Raw genomic sequence first — 14,237 nt, forward strand, 5'->3', positions numbered from 1 at the left:
ATTACCAACACTACCATGCCCTCTTATCTCCTATAAAATATCAGGATCATTTTCAGTGGATATTACCTGTATCTAGTCAGAGATTGCCTTGTTCTGTTTAGTGTAGCTATTGAAAAATGCCCATGGTTCTTGAAGAAAAGGGCTGTATTGTTCAGTAGAAGGCCTTTTTCTCTTAAGAATACTCACCAGGTACTGCAAGTGTGTTTCGCATCTGTTTTTCTCTTTAGCACTTGCTTGTCTTCTCCCAGGCCTTCCTTTTTCTCCAAATACACAAGTTGTGGTTATTACTTAAAAGATGCTGACCAGGAGAACCTTAGAAAAGTTTTAATTAAAGTTTTTCCTTTTTATTAAAAAAAAAACAAAACCACCCCAAAAACAAAGGGGAGGAAGATTTGATTCTCAGGGAGTTTGTCGTCTTCTCAGGTAGTGCACTGCGTTTATCTACTGCTTAAAAAATGTTTAGTCTTTAGAGTATTAGTTTTATTTCTTTTTTAGCTTTATGGACATACTTGATATTTTTGAAAAAACATCTTCTCTGCTGATTTTGAGACATATTCCCTGATTTCTCCAGGGTTTCTAGTTATATGGCTATGAGAGTAACTTTTCTTGGAGATGGGACAGTACTTCCTTTTTTGTCACTTCAGGATTGAGAGACATTCTTATATATTTGAAAGATGACTTTCAACATTGTAATTTTAAACCTGATGTGGAGGATGGTATGGTTATTATTCCCTGCTCTGGAATAGATTTTGCTGTTATTCAGCAGAAAATTTCTGTGCTTTGGTTTTAAACATGGACTGGATTATAACTTGTCTGATTAAAAAGGAAACCTTTGTTTATTAGTAATTAATTTCAATTATTTATTGTTCTTGTCATCTTATTTTTTCTAGTGAAAGACTGATTATATTTTGTTGAAATATTAAACCTGTTCAATTTGAGAAACAAAGCAAAGTAAAGCTTTCGTGTCTAAATGTTTGTTCATTCCACTGAAACAAATACTATTGTTTTCTCTATAGAGAATATACTTGTCTATATGCATTTAAATATTGACTAACTTAACACGTGTTTTGGTTTTATTAGGAAATAGTAAATGATGCTTGTCATATTCTTTCTTAATTAGAAGTGGTTTTACTTGTGGTTTGTGATACAGTTAGCTTTTGATACAGTTGCAGTCATCTTTTTAGGCAAATCTACCTTTGCATCTTATAGTTTAGTACAAAATGTTTGTCAAGCACAGATTTATTTAATGCTTTGGAATAAAAAAAGAATCATAAAAGTTAATGAGTTAAGATTTGTTTGAGTACCACATTCTTCAAGAGGTTTTAGATTATGTCGATCTTGTTTCTTCATTAAGTGAAATAGGGATCCCTGTTCCTTCATGTGTTTTGGGTGCTCAGTTTTGCACAAGTTAGAAAGAAAAATAACTCCATGGGTGTGCTGTGAGCCCTGGTGCTGCTCTAGGAACTGTCCCTGTGTTTGGTTTCTCTGGAGGGTTAGGAGATGCCCGGGCTGTACCAACATTTTTCACAGCTAGTTATCACTTGGACATTGTATTCCTGCTGCTTCTGGGAACACAGAACACTTCTGGGAAGTGGGTCAGAGCCAGATCAGTTACCTTCAGTGCACTCAAGTGTTCAGTTTCATTGTTGAGCACTCTGTTTCTCTGTTTCGGAGACTGCAAAGTAATTTCCAACACAGAAGTTTTTGTGTGTATGTGGGGGTTGTTTTTTTTGTTTTGTTTTGTTTTTTGTTTTCCTTTTGTTTTGTTTGTTTTGTTGTTGTTTTTTAATTGGTTTTTTTTGTTACTTGCTTGTTTTTAATTTTATTTGTTTTTGATGGTTTTTCGTTTTGTTTTTACTTTTGTTCAGGGCTTTTAAGAGTATGTTTCGTTGTTCTTTCTTTCATCCTAATACCAAAATAACCCTTTCCAAAATAAGCAAAATTTGGTTTAGTATAAGATAGTTTTTAATATATCGTGTAGAAAAATCAATAATTTCACAACTTAATGAGAAAACAGTTCTGGTTCTCCCATCTCTTCAATGAAGCTCACCACAAATATTTGAAATAGAAGTGTTGTAGAATTTTAAAGATATAATTGTTTCTGCCACCAAGGGAACATTGCCTTCAAATTTTAATTTGATTCACATAATCATCTGTGTTTTACTGTCAATCCTTGCGTTTCTTGTCAAAATGTGACAAAGATACATATTTTTTTTTTTGTATTAAGCACATTTCTGTTGCTGCCTTTTTTGTGTATTCTGTTGTTTGTGAGGCAAAAGATTCTACCTTTTCTTGGCATACAAAGATATGTCACTGGATCTTTGTGTCCACTGCTTCAGCCCTTAGGTTTTGGTGCTCCATCCAATACTGCTGTTATATACAGAAGCTATGAAAGTTGTATTACTGTCTGTCAGCTTTGCTGGGTGGAGTGTGAACAGTTAATTTCAGCATTTCTGAAGAAAAACAAAACCCAAACAACATAGAAGGGAAAAGTTTCACAGTTTGGAGTGTATTTCTCATGCTGTTAATGTTTCAAAGGAGTGTACCTTTTGGAGAAATGCAACTTTGAATGTATTGTCTAAGTACAGCAAATACTCAGTAAAAGCTCTTTGAAACAAACAAACTTATTAACTACTTGAATCTGATCGCTCAAACTTTTCTAAATCAAGTCCATTGTCTGATAAAAAGACTGAATTGGGATTCTTCATTCTCTGTGGCAAACAAGGCCTCCATCTTTCTTTTAGGGCATATGTGCCTTTTTGTCTAGCAATTGAAACCTCTTCTAAAAATCCTCCTTAATAAAAATTTTTTACAGCATCCTGTGACTGTGGTTTATCAGTGCTAAAGTCTGCTTAAGACAAAATTCCTATCAAAGCTAATGAATAGGTTATAAAAATACAGAGGTTCACAAACACTTAGATTAGTGAGTGGTGTTACTGGAACACAGTTTTTCCAGCTCATTTATTCCTCTGTCCCATGGGAAGGAATAGCTAATACAAATTACTAAAGCAGGTGACAGAATTATTTTCTTACTATATAATTGCAGAAGTTAAATAAATGAGGTGGAAAAATATATCAGGTAACTACAGATAGTTTCCAAAAATACAGTTTTGTACAGGGCCTTAAGGCTGCTTGTTTTCCTCCTTGTGCACAGTGAATGCAAAAGGAGTGGTGTGGGTTGGGCTGGTTTGTTTATTTGTGTTTTTTGGTACAATGTTTTTGTAACGATTGTGTACTCATTCAGTCTGCTCTTAAGTCTTCCCTTCTGCTCTTTCACATCTGTGACTCCAAGATGCAGCAGAAAATGTGTGTTTACAGGAGAAATCTTTGCATCAGCATATTAGTTTTGTATCCTGTCTCATTGGTTTTTAACTCTTGTATCTTAGCTTGTGTCCACAGAAGCATCCTCTCATCAGAAGGTACACTTCAGAGGCTTTTAAATAAGGAATCCTTAAAAATGCTTGATGTAATAAATAATAGTAAAGCTGTTCTTTGTATGTTTATTTATTTTTAATCATTCCCTGTCTTAAATCACAACCTCATTTAATTAAGTAATTAGTTAGTTGGGGTAGGATTAGAACAGGGGATTTTGCAGTTTGATGAGGGCTTGTCTGCAATTATAGTCTTTAAGTTTATATTGATTTGCAGTTCATGGGTGAGAGAATGTGTGTGGCTAGTCTTGCTTTTACAAGAAAAAAAGTTGAGTTTCACAGATGTTCACTGTACTGAGAAGTTCACAGGTTTTTAGAAGTATATGTTTGCTGGGGGGAGAGGGCATGGCTGTACAGATGGGTTGCCAGGCAATTAATTCTTCCTACTTGGAGCAGGAGACAATCCGGCTCTCATAAGCAGTGCAGTATTATTTGCAAAAGGAAACTACCCAATACCATTTTTCCTATTTTCTTCCTTCTTTCTTCTGTCTTCCCACCTCCCTTCCTCTGCTGTGCATTTTTGAGAAACTGCTCAGGATTGATATGATAGCAGAGCTGTCATTCCCTTTAACCAAAAAAAAAAAAAAAAAAAAAAAGTCACTTTTATTCTAGGTATTTTAATAGAGTCCCATTAAGGATGTATTGCTGACTGAAATATTGGCATGAAGGGCTCTCACTGAGCTGAGCCCAGGAATTAAGAAGTCAGGAAATGGGCTGCTGCATTGCTAAAGAACCTTGTGTGACACAGTATCTCCTGATTGGGGGGATCATTACTGCTATTATGACTCGACTTGCGTAGGAATTTTAAATTTCATCTGAATGTCAGTAATAACCCTCTTAGCAAATTATCCTGAATAAAATCACGAAGGCATTTTATATAATAGGTGTTGAATTACTGGATAGATTTGCTAATTAAATACTCTTTGTTCTGCTGCAGTTGACATTACAGGGTAAGATCTTGAACAATTATTCTCAACAGCTGTACTTTGTTAAAGGAAAAATTAACTACAAAGTTTATTTTTTTTCTACACTTGAAATTGGCAGATTTTTGAAATGTGCTTGAAAAAATTCCATCATCCAGTTGGTAATGAGAGGATAAATATGCAGGTGTTGCTGTGAAATCAGATAACTACTGACTGCCTTATTAATGAATTTAGCAATACTTTATAACCTTCTGTTTTGTAGCTGTTGGCACTAACAAGTGATCTCCTGTCAGAACGGGTGGCACTAGCATATGCCAGTCACTTGATGAAGCCAACTTGTCTGTGACCCTCTTGTTGTGATTACTTACACCCACTGCTGTCCTCAGGGATAAATGAGAAATGGTTTTTGCACAGCCAGACAATTTTTTTTTAGGGGGTATTTTTTTTTTTTAAAGTTATCTTTCTCATTATTAGTAGAATTATTTCAGATAGTAAAGTAGAAAATGCCAGAGATTATTAAGGGAAAATTGATAGGCCTTTCTTTTCAGTATAAACTCTTCATTTTGATGTAATTTTTCAATTTTGTTTCAAGGACTCCTGTTTGCTTTTGGAGTACTAAGGGAGAGGTATAACCTTTCTCTGTAGGAGTTAGCTAATAAGTGAGAGGAAGCATGGTGGGGTGGTGAATATGTTAGAATTTTGACTACTTTATATGAAATTTGATATCATGTACCAGTGATATATCTTTAGAACAATTTCAAAACTCCATAGAAAGGTGGTTGGGTCGAATGTCTGAATCACTCACTAGGAGATGAATAGGAGTGGAATACCTTCTCTTTAAACTTCCAATTAAAATGGAATTGTGTGTGTCTGATTCCAGTGACAGGTAGAGCCTAGCAGGAATCTGCAGTTAGGGCTCACCGTTTTCCTGTTCTATAAAGAAGACTGAGGGCAGCTGAGGTTTCTGCAGTTTTGGACTTGAGCAGAGTTCAGGCATCACATTGTCTGAGTGCCTAGTTTGCAGCACCAGTGAATGGTCTTTAAATCAGCTGGATATTTTGAACTTGACTCAGAGAGTGTAAATCCACAGATTCCCAAATGTGCTTGGGGAATAACCCTGATAAGGACATGTATTATGAGTTCAGCTCTGTTGAGGTTACATCATAGTTTGGAACTGAACCTGTCTAAGTGCCTTAAGGGGAATACAGCTTTCAGGGCATAGTTGCAGGCAGAAGACATCATACTTGCACTGTGGTTGTGTAAAGGTTCTGAAATATGATAGAAACTTGCCATTAATGTTAAAAGAATGACAGTGTTGTCATCCTGTTTGTGTGCTGTTGTGTAGAGGTGGAGATGTTACCTTTCAGAATTTTTTGCTGTGATAGCATAGTCAGCATCACAGTAATCAAGACTCTTGGCTTCATTATAGACTCCTTGGCCTTATGAAAGTAATATTTCCCTGAACATGATCTTACTTTCATTGAGAATGGACAGCTCTTGCCCATTTGTCCCTTTTCTTTCCTCATTCCTGCTGATTTCTACTGCTCAGCTCTCTGTCATTGGCTTCTCGACTACAAGTCTTAATTCTACCTTTTGGCAAATGTGGCCAAGGAGTATTGCAATTTAATATGTGAAAAATGATAAAGGTGAGACTTGGTTATTAAATTTGATATAAGCTGTTGATAGTGTGTTGCCCGACTATCTTTAGAGTTCTGAATTGTTTGGGAACCTGACAGACTGATCTATCAGTGCTGTCACATGTGGTTCAGATTAATCCTCAAGAAAAGTATAAATACATATGACTAGCAGGATTAGCTGAAGAAAACTGAGGTTTGTGCTGAGTGGCAATGAAAAGGACTGAAACCAGGAAAGTGGAATCTGGAGTTGTGTGCCAGAGGACCAGGATGTTTATAAGAAGGAAATGGGAAGTACAGTGGAACCGTGGCCAAGTGACTGAAGGAATGGAGCAGATGTTGGTTCTCATGCAGCTGTGCAGAATTCACCAAGCTGGTCCTCCTGCTGCAACTGCACATTTTTTTCATTAAGCACATTTGATTGTCCCTTTTCTGTGCTACATCTGTACCTGTGGCTTCCAATAAGGTGCTCTCCCCACCCTCCACTATGCTGAGCACTATTAGAGATGGAAGCAGGAGCTTACTCACATGAGGTCCCTTTAGCTATTTCTCAGGTTCAGAGAGGTGCTATTCAGAGCATTTGGGGAACTTGGGATGCATTCTTGGTTGAGGAACAAGCCTGGGTCCACCCACTGATTCAAGATCTGTATCCTGTCTTTATCCCAGCTCCTTGTCCCATTTCTGGTTTCCACAAGGAGTTTGCTTATTGACCCATTTTGAGATCCTTACAAGAGTAATGAACATTTTGACTAAGTCTTGTTAAGTGGGCACCATCCAGGCTGGACTGAATAAGACAGGATGTTTTTGGGAAAAAATCCAATGACATCAAGAGATAAGATGATGGATATGAAGGTGACAACTGACCTAAATTACTGAAAGAGACTTAATTCTGGCACTTGCTGATTAGGTTGTATTTAAGCCATTTGGTTCAGTGTTCTTTTTTTTTTTTTTTTTCCTAAGGTAGAATGTGTGCATGCACATGCAATTTTGAGATTTGTTTTAATCTTGTTTTAGGGGAGTTAATAATAGCATTAATACGAGGTCAAACAAGAATTTACTCATGTAATAGGAGTATTGAGGTGATTTTGTGTTGCCAGGAGAGATGTGGTTTGCTTTGTTTTGAAAGGTGAGAGCATTTGGAGTTAGCAACCTAATGGATATGTTTGCATGTGTTAGCCTGTAATTATATCATACGCTAATCTTTGATTATTTTTTTAATTTCAGATTTTGATGCATACCAAGGAGATGGTGCAGAAGGTAATGCTGAGCATTTTCATTAAACAACAACGCTTAAAGAGCACACCTGGTGAAATTTTTTATTCTAGGAGAACTGTAACCCAAACAGACCTGAAATCACTTCTTAGGATGCCTGGTTTACAAATGTAATCCTTCCTGATGGATTATAGCTTTTTTCTTTTCCCACCACAGATATGATCTGGACCCTGCTTGAAGCCTGTGTGGGACTGTTTCAAGCAAATTAGCAACAGTGCTAATTAGAGTTTACTCATAGACCTGTTACACCATGTGTTCTAGTGGTTTATTATGGTTTATTTCTTGGCATCCTTTAAACTCTGTCACGGGGTGGTTTTTTGACTCTGTGGAGTTGAACATGGACATAGCCATGTTGTAGTTTTTACAGCTGCATTGATTTTCCACTACTGAAAATGTCAGGTTTTCATTTTTTTTCGAATTAATATTATGCAATTAGATGCATCTGCCAATGTTTTTTGTTGTTGTGACGTTTACTGGTGTTGGCAATTTTTCTTTCCACCTTTTTTCTTGCTGTGCCTTTCATATGCACCTCAGGCTTTTTTATGTCCTTCAGTTTGTCTAGAATTTTCTCCATTATCCAAAGTAGTACAGAAGTATGGCTGTTGTTTGAATACGGTATTCTCCAAGCAGGGCATTTAAATTGTTAGAAGTATCAGAATCAGAAGTGATGTGAGGGAGGGGCAGAGTGGTCAGTCAAAGAGAAGGGGTTCAGTAAATGTTCGTGTTCATCTCTGGGTGTAATTGTGCAGTAGTTCAACCTGGGAAGATAAAACTTGTGGGTCAAAGCAGCTAGATCCTTTTCCAAAAGGAGCATTTCCTGGAAGATCTCTTTCCCAGGGGAGGAAAAACACAGGTGGTTGGATTAGCAGAAGTTATAAAATGGGAGAAGGAAGATGGAAATATGAAGCCATCTGCATAATCTGAAGTGAAGAAGAGCAGCCTAATGTGGACAGTACTGTGGTATTCTCAGTTGCTGTCATCCACTAGCCAATGCTTTCACAGATTTGTTTAAAATAGAGAATCGAAATATTTTTTCTCTTTTTTTTTCCCCAGTAGTATTGTGATGGCTGCAAATGCGATGGGATATGTGGCTATGGTATTACCTTTAAACACTTCGGCTGACTGCCTTGTCTGAATTTGTCCAGCAGTCTTGTGGAAGTGATCTTCTTGTGTCTTAGCAGTCCAAAGTTATTTCTGATCAGAGTTCTTGCTGTTTCTCAAGATCAGACTTGTTCACTGATTTATTTTTTTAATATTCATTTAGTAAAATTTTACATATATATTATGTACACAACTGGACAATGGTCTTTTTAACATATCAATGGCTGAAGTTTCTTTATTCTCTTTAAATTCAAATAGGTTTTAATGAAACGTACAGACCTATCAGTAAAAATTTATTTTACATTTTCTTGCTGGTATACATTTTAATGTTTAAGGGTTAGTATATAGATAATGATATTTTTGAACCTTGAAAATAATGTGGGACTTGTAGAAGATGGAGTGGTTCTTTTTTGTTTTTCAAAGCAACTTTTTTTTCATTTAGATGAACCTTGAAGTGATTTACGGAGACACAGATTCCATTATGATAAACACTAATAGCACCAATTTGGATGAGGTCTTCAAGCTGGGAAATAAGGTAAGGAACGTTTTCTTCTTTCAGATTTCTACATAGGTCTGTGTTGTTACTCTGAGTGGAGCAGATGGTATTAAGAGAGGATTCAATGGCACAAGCAGGGAATATGCCATGAGGAAGAACTTCACAATATGTAGAACCTATGAAGTAGTAAAATCTCAGCGTGCTCCTTTTTTAGGTGTAGCTATTGTGTGCATTTTCAAAAGTGATTAAATGAGATATTGCATTGCATAACAAGCTTTTTTTACTATCCTAAGGTAACAGGAGATTATCTCAATATAACCAAAACGTTGGTTATGTCCTCCACGTTAATTTCAATTACAATATGAACAGTTCTGATTTCTTTTTTTTTTTCATGAGAGATGTCTCTCAGTTTAGTTTTGTTTAGTTACGTAGTTTGTATGACACTTAATATAGTATCAGATTTCCAATGGTAAGTTCAAATATTAGTTTCCGTGGTATACCAGATATAGAAGAGATCTGATTGATTAGGAGCTGGCCATCGATGATATGGAAATTTTGTGGCTTTCTGAAATTGTGGAAAAAAAAGTGAGAAATGTTTCAGAACTTCTTAAAGAAAATATGTAAGAGAAGCTGTTTTTGAAAGAAATTATGGAAGAAATTATGATGAAAATGAGAGCTGTGGAAGCTCTAAAAAACCTAAAGAAAACATAAACATATTCAGTAGAGTATTAAACAAAAGTAATTTAATATTAAGGCAGAGAGTGATTCCAGAGTTTATTAGAATACTTCTACCTTCACGCTAGTGGGTACATTTAGAAGTAGTTGCATTCAGGAACAGAAAATGAGGTAATATCTTGATGTCATACCTGAGTAGCAGGAGGGCTGCTGCATAATAGAAAGCAGTCTTTCTTTTTTGTTTGCCACATACAAGATTATATATAATTTCAGGTGTATATACAATAGTGTATAAGAAAGTTTAATCTCCAGTTGTGTCTGTGTGGTTTCATTCTGGTTTAATTTTTGTCCCTGTGCTCCCATTTGGTGGCTAAACATTACAGAGGATAGTTGAATAATAATAACTTCTGTGAAATCTGTCAGGATAAGCATAATAGGTTAAATACTTCTGAATTCGAGTCAGGTTTTCTGAGAGAATAGGTATGTGTTTGTGTTTGAACTTGTCAGCTGCTTAATGAGAGTAAAATATTAAGCTCTTTAAAATCCATTGTACTTCTGTATTATGTATCAATTGAGGTTTTTTTAAATTAAAAAAAAGGACAGAAGGATGTGTTTTGATTAAAATCAAGTACAACATATAAGAACTGTAAAAGTGAATAAACTTACCACGGTAAACTAGCACAATCAAACCTAGCATCAAAATTGCAGACATTGTGGCTTTCAATATTCTTTCTGTGGCAGAAAAAAGTGATTCATATCTGTCTCATTTCACATGTTTCTTGTTTGTTTGTTTATTCCTGAAGAAAGTGACAGTTGCTTTTTTTGTAAGCACTTGATCATTTACATTTTCTTTGTTTTGAGTAATTTGTATTAAAAAAATCAGGATAAAGAATTGTCTGTTTTGGTGAGGAATACTCTCAAGAACTGTCTCTGCTCCACTGCATAATAATTTCATTCCCAAAGTTTTATGTTCGGAGGTGAGGAATATTTACATTGCTTTCATTGTACTTTTGCTTTAATGTAGACTGTATGGAAGGCACACAGATTTAATGCAAACAATTACAGTGAGAGCAGTTAGTGAGTGTTCCCCTGTTCTGATGTAAAGTGTGAATTTATGGGTTGTCTTCAGCAATGCAGCATTCCTCCAAGGGATTAATTTTGTTTTTTTATTGGAGAAAATTCTGTCCAATAAACGTTCTTTGGGAATTCCCCCACCTAATGTGTGTGTTCTCTCCTACCCTTAACCCTCCATTATTTATATCAATGCCCTTTTTAGTCAATACTTAGCAGAAGTTTTTTTTCTCATTTTCTGTGCATCCTTGTGAATCAGATTCTCCAGTACATTCAGTACTGAGCTGTTGCTGGGTTTTGAGCACTTGGTTAGTATGCTGTAAAAAAGAAAAACTGAAAATTTAAATCGCAGAAGAATGTTCAGAGGAATTGTTTGACTATTTTAAGAAAGAAAATACGAACCTCGTAGCAAAATGGTTTTTGTCTCATGATGTCCTTCAAAACTTAAAAATGTACAGGGGACATCAAAGTAATGGTAATTCCTGCAGTAGGCAAAACAGAACTAAAGTGAGAAAAAATTAAGTGCACCACATGTATGTATACACGTAAATGGAAAGTTTGTAAGGAAGGTTTTGGTTAAAATGGTGATATGAGTTTAAAGCTAGATAGGAAACCAGTGAGATTTTATTATGAAGGCCCTGTTGGTGAGGGTGTCTGCTAGATGGCAAAAGAACTTTAATGCCTATCCAACTTCAGTGAGACATGAGAAAAGGATAGTGCATAGTTAGTGGTAAGAGTGTAAGTAAGAGTGAATATGGATACTGAAAATCAATAGGGAAAGTAAGTTGTAGAGGAAAGAAAGCAGAGAGTAGAACATGAAGACAGAACAGGACACCTGGCTTATGCAGATACTCTGTTGAAGAATGTAAAGTAATAACATATGAAGAAAGAAAAAAGAAAAAAGCAAGTGGGAAGCTTTTAGCCAAGCTGGTAGGTGGGTAAATGGAACCAAAGTTTGTTGTTGAAGGTTCATGATGTTTTGAGCTGTTGCAGTTCTGTCCCCTTATTAGAAGAGAAGTAAGAGATATTTTGTACTGTATTAAGACAATGTATCAGTGCCTTTTGACGCTTTTGTGTGTGGATAAAACATAGCCTCTGTGTAGAAAAACAGCACATTTTCCTCTCAAGGAAATCAGGCTATAGAAAAGGTAGGCATGTTGTGAGGAAGGGTAAAAGAAACTTGCCTGTTTTTCCTGAACATGCACACACAGAGCTCTGGTCTGCAGTCATAGTTCTTCTCCCCTCCCTGGTTTACGGTGAGAGTGGGAAGAAAGAAAAGTGCCTTAGCAAGACAGCTTTTCTATAAGGCTATTTGCATTTTTTGTCTAAGTGACCATCTCTTGTCTTTGCCTAGTAAGTAGATCCCTGCTGTGAAATCCCTTGTTTGCTTAATTTATGTGAGAGGTTAGATGGAGTAGCTGTTCTAGTAAAATGAGCTGGAGTCAGTTATCTCCAAGGTCAATTCAATCCCATCTTTCTCTGCCTTGCTTAATTTTGTTAAGGAGTTAGTTGTACCAAGCTGTAGACACTAGAAAAGTCAGTGGGTGAACCCTAATTTTAGTAGCTCGTTGTTACTAGTGTGTAATTAATTAATTATATCTGACCAGTCCTTAAAATGTGTATACACATGCAGTGTAATGCAACTTGTTTTAAAACTTAACAGTGCATTTAGATATGGAAGTTGAATTTGTCCATAGTTAAATTATTGCATTTGTTTTTAATGTTGGTGCATTTGCAGATCAAAAGTGAAGTGAACAAGCTGTACAAATTGTTGGAAATTGATATTGATGGAATTTTTAAGTCCTTACTATTGTTAAAGAAGAAGAAATACGCTGCTCTGACTGTGGAACCAACAGGAGATGGGAAATATGTAACTAAACAAGAACTAAAAGGGCTGGATATCGTCCGGAGAGACTGGTGTGATCTCGCTAAAGAGACTGGAAAGTAAGTGTCTTTGGCATGGTCTTCTTTGCTCTGTCCTAAACATTTGATACTGTGGTTCCTGAAAAATCACAGATTGGTAACTAACATCAGTGTTAGGACCTAGCTGATCTTTGTAGGAGATGATGAAGGTTACCTTCTGGTGTTGTTAACGGGTTATACCTGTGCAAGTCCAAATGTCTCCTAATTTCACTGTCTGATTGATTTTTCATCTGCTGTGGAAGCTGTGCTTTTGAGTTGTCACAGTGCTGTAAACACCATTTAATAAACTAGAAATCTAGTGAAGATGGTAGATGCTGTCAGCATTTGAAATTGTAGGTTCTAGGTCAGGTGTTTTATTTCCTAGATGGGTGAAGAAGCTGGTGGTCAGCACTTTCAGCACCCTCTAAAAAAGCTAGAAGTGCACTGGGTGCAGCCTGAGGAGGTGATCCCTTTCTCCAAGACTCCTTCTCTTTCCTTTTGCCTTGAGACTCCTTTGATACTTCATTATGATGGATAATGGATTGACTGTTTATTAATTGTCATTGCACAGGGTATTTTAATGCTTTAATTCAGTAGAAGTAATACATTTAGCACCATTGAAAGAAAATTAGAGAGAGGAGAGGTGGTCATCTGGATGCTGACTCATTGTATAATGCCTCTTGAAAAATTAAACAGCTCGTGGTCCAAATGTATCCAAAAATGAATACTTTTCACATCTGTAAAAATACACCACACACTTGCTTACTGTTCTTAAGACTTGCATTTTCTAAGAAAAGATGCATCATAATAGAAGCAAATTTTTCCAAGTTAGGAATGTATTAGTAATTAAAGCTATACAAATGTTGGAGAGTGTTCTTTAGTGACTAACTCTTCTGCAGCTGGCACATCTTCCAACCACATTTTGCAGCAATAGGCAAGACTTCGCTTACTTGGTATGTTCCCTTCTCCCCCATCTTAAGATACCTGCTATGGAATGATAAATGGAAAAATGATATGGCAGCAGAAAATAGAAAGTTGCACTCAACCATTCCAAATCACTATTTAGCATTAGAACTATTTGCAATAATTTGCTTTTAGTAAAATAAGTAAATAAATAAAACATAACATAAAAGATACTGGCAAAATAAATTTTTCATCAGACTTCATCCTCGGGCTCTTTAATGTCGAGAGAAAATCTGAGGGAAGAGAAGATTGTGTCTGTTGTAATGGTTTTGCATGTGCCAAGCTTTCCTTAATTTTTGTACTGTTTTTGCAGCTATGTAATTGGTCAGATTCTTTCTGATCAGCCTCGAGACATAATTGTGGAAAATATTCAAAGGCGACTTGTAGAAATTGGAGAAAATGTGGTCAGTGGTCAGATCCCAGCAAATCAGTTTGAAATAAACAAGGTAAGTGATCTTGCAGCTCTTTTCTGTCTTAGAAAAGCTTTACTTTTCCTAAATATATTGACTGCTGACAGAAATATTTTTAATCCTTATGGTTTGGAATAGCAGGAGTGTTACTAGGTACTGAATAGTTCAGGATGTGCTGCGAAGTTCCTACAATATCAGGGGAAAACACCCTGCTGGGGCTGGAGGCTCCAGGATAACAACTTTGTGTCTTGTCCCATCCTGCTATTTACCAGGCTCATTCTGTGAGAATGACCTGATGCTTTCAGGAGGAGTTTTCTCCTAAGCTCGTGCTTTATATTTTAGCCTTGAAATACATAAAC

At 36.2% G+C, this 14,237-nt stretch overlaps 1 protein-coding gene across 2 annotated transcripts in view; it reads left to right on the plus strand.

The window, feature by feature from the left end:
• The window catches only part of POLA1 (DNA polymerase alpha 1, catalytic subunit), a 184,013-nt gene that overhangs the window by 58,251 nt on the left and 111,525 nt on the right, over nucleotides 1-14,237 (plus strand). For both annotated transcript variants that reach the window (XM_014879714.2, XM_014879716.2), the window contains exons 27-30: nucleotides 7,213-7,245; nucleotides 8,804-8,896; nucleotides 12,342-12,547; nucleotides 13,782-13,914. In XM_014879714.2, the coding sequence (XP_014735200.2) occupies nucleotides 7,213-7,245; nucleotides 8,804-8,896; nucleotides 12,342-12,547; nucleotides 13,782-13,914 (465 nt within the window). The remainder of the gene's footprint in view (nucleotides 1-7,212; nucleotides 7,246-8,803; nucleotides 8,897-12,341; nucleotides 12,548-13,781; nucleotides 13,915-14,237) is intronic.

This window comes from Sturnus vulgaris, chromosome 2 (assembly GCF_052056855.1).
Source record: "Sturnus vulgaris isolate bStuVul1 chromosome 2, bStuVul1.hap1, whole genome shotgun sequence".
NCBI lineage: Eukaryota > Metazoa > Chordata > Aves > Passeriformes > Sturnidae > Sturnus > Sturnus vulgaris.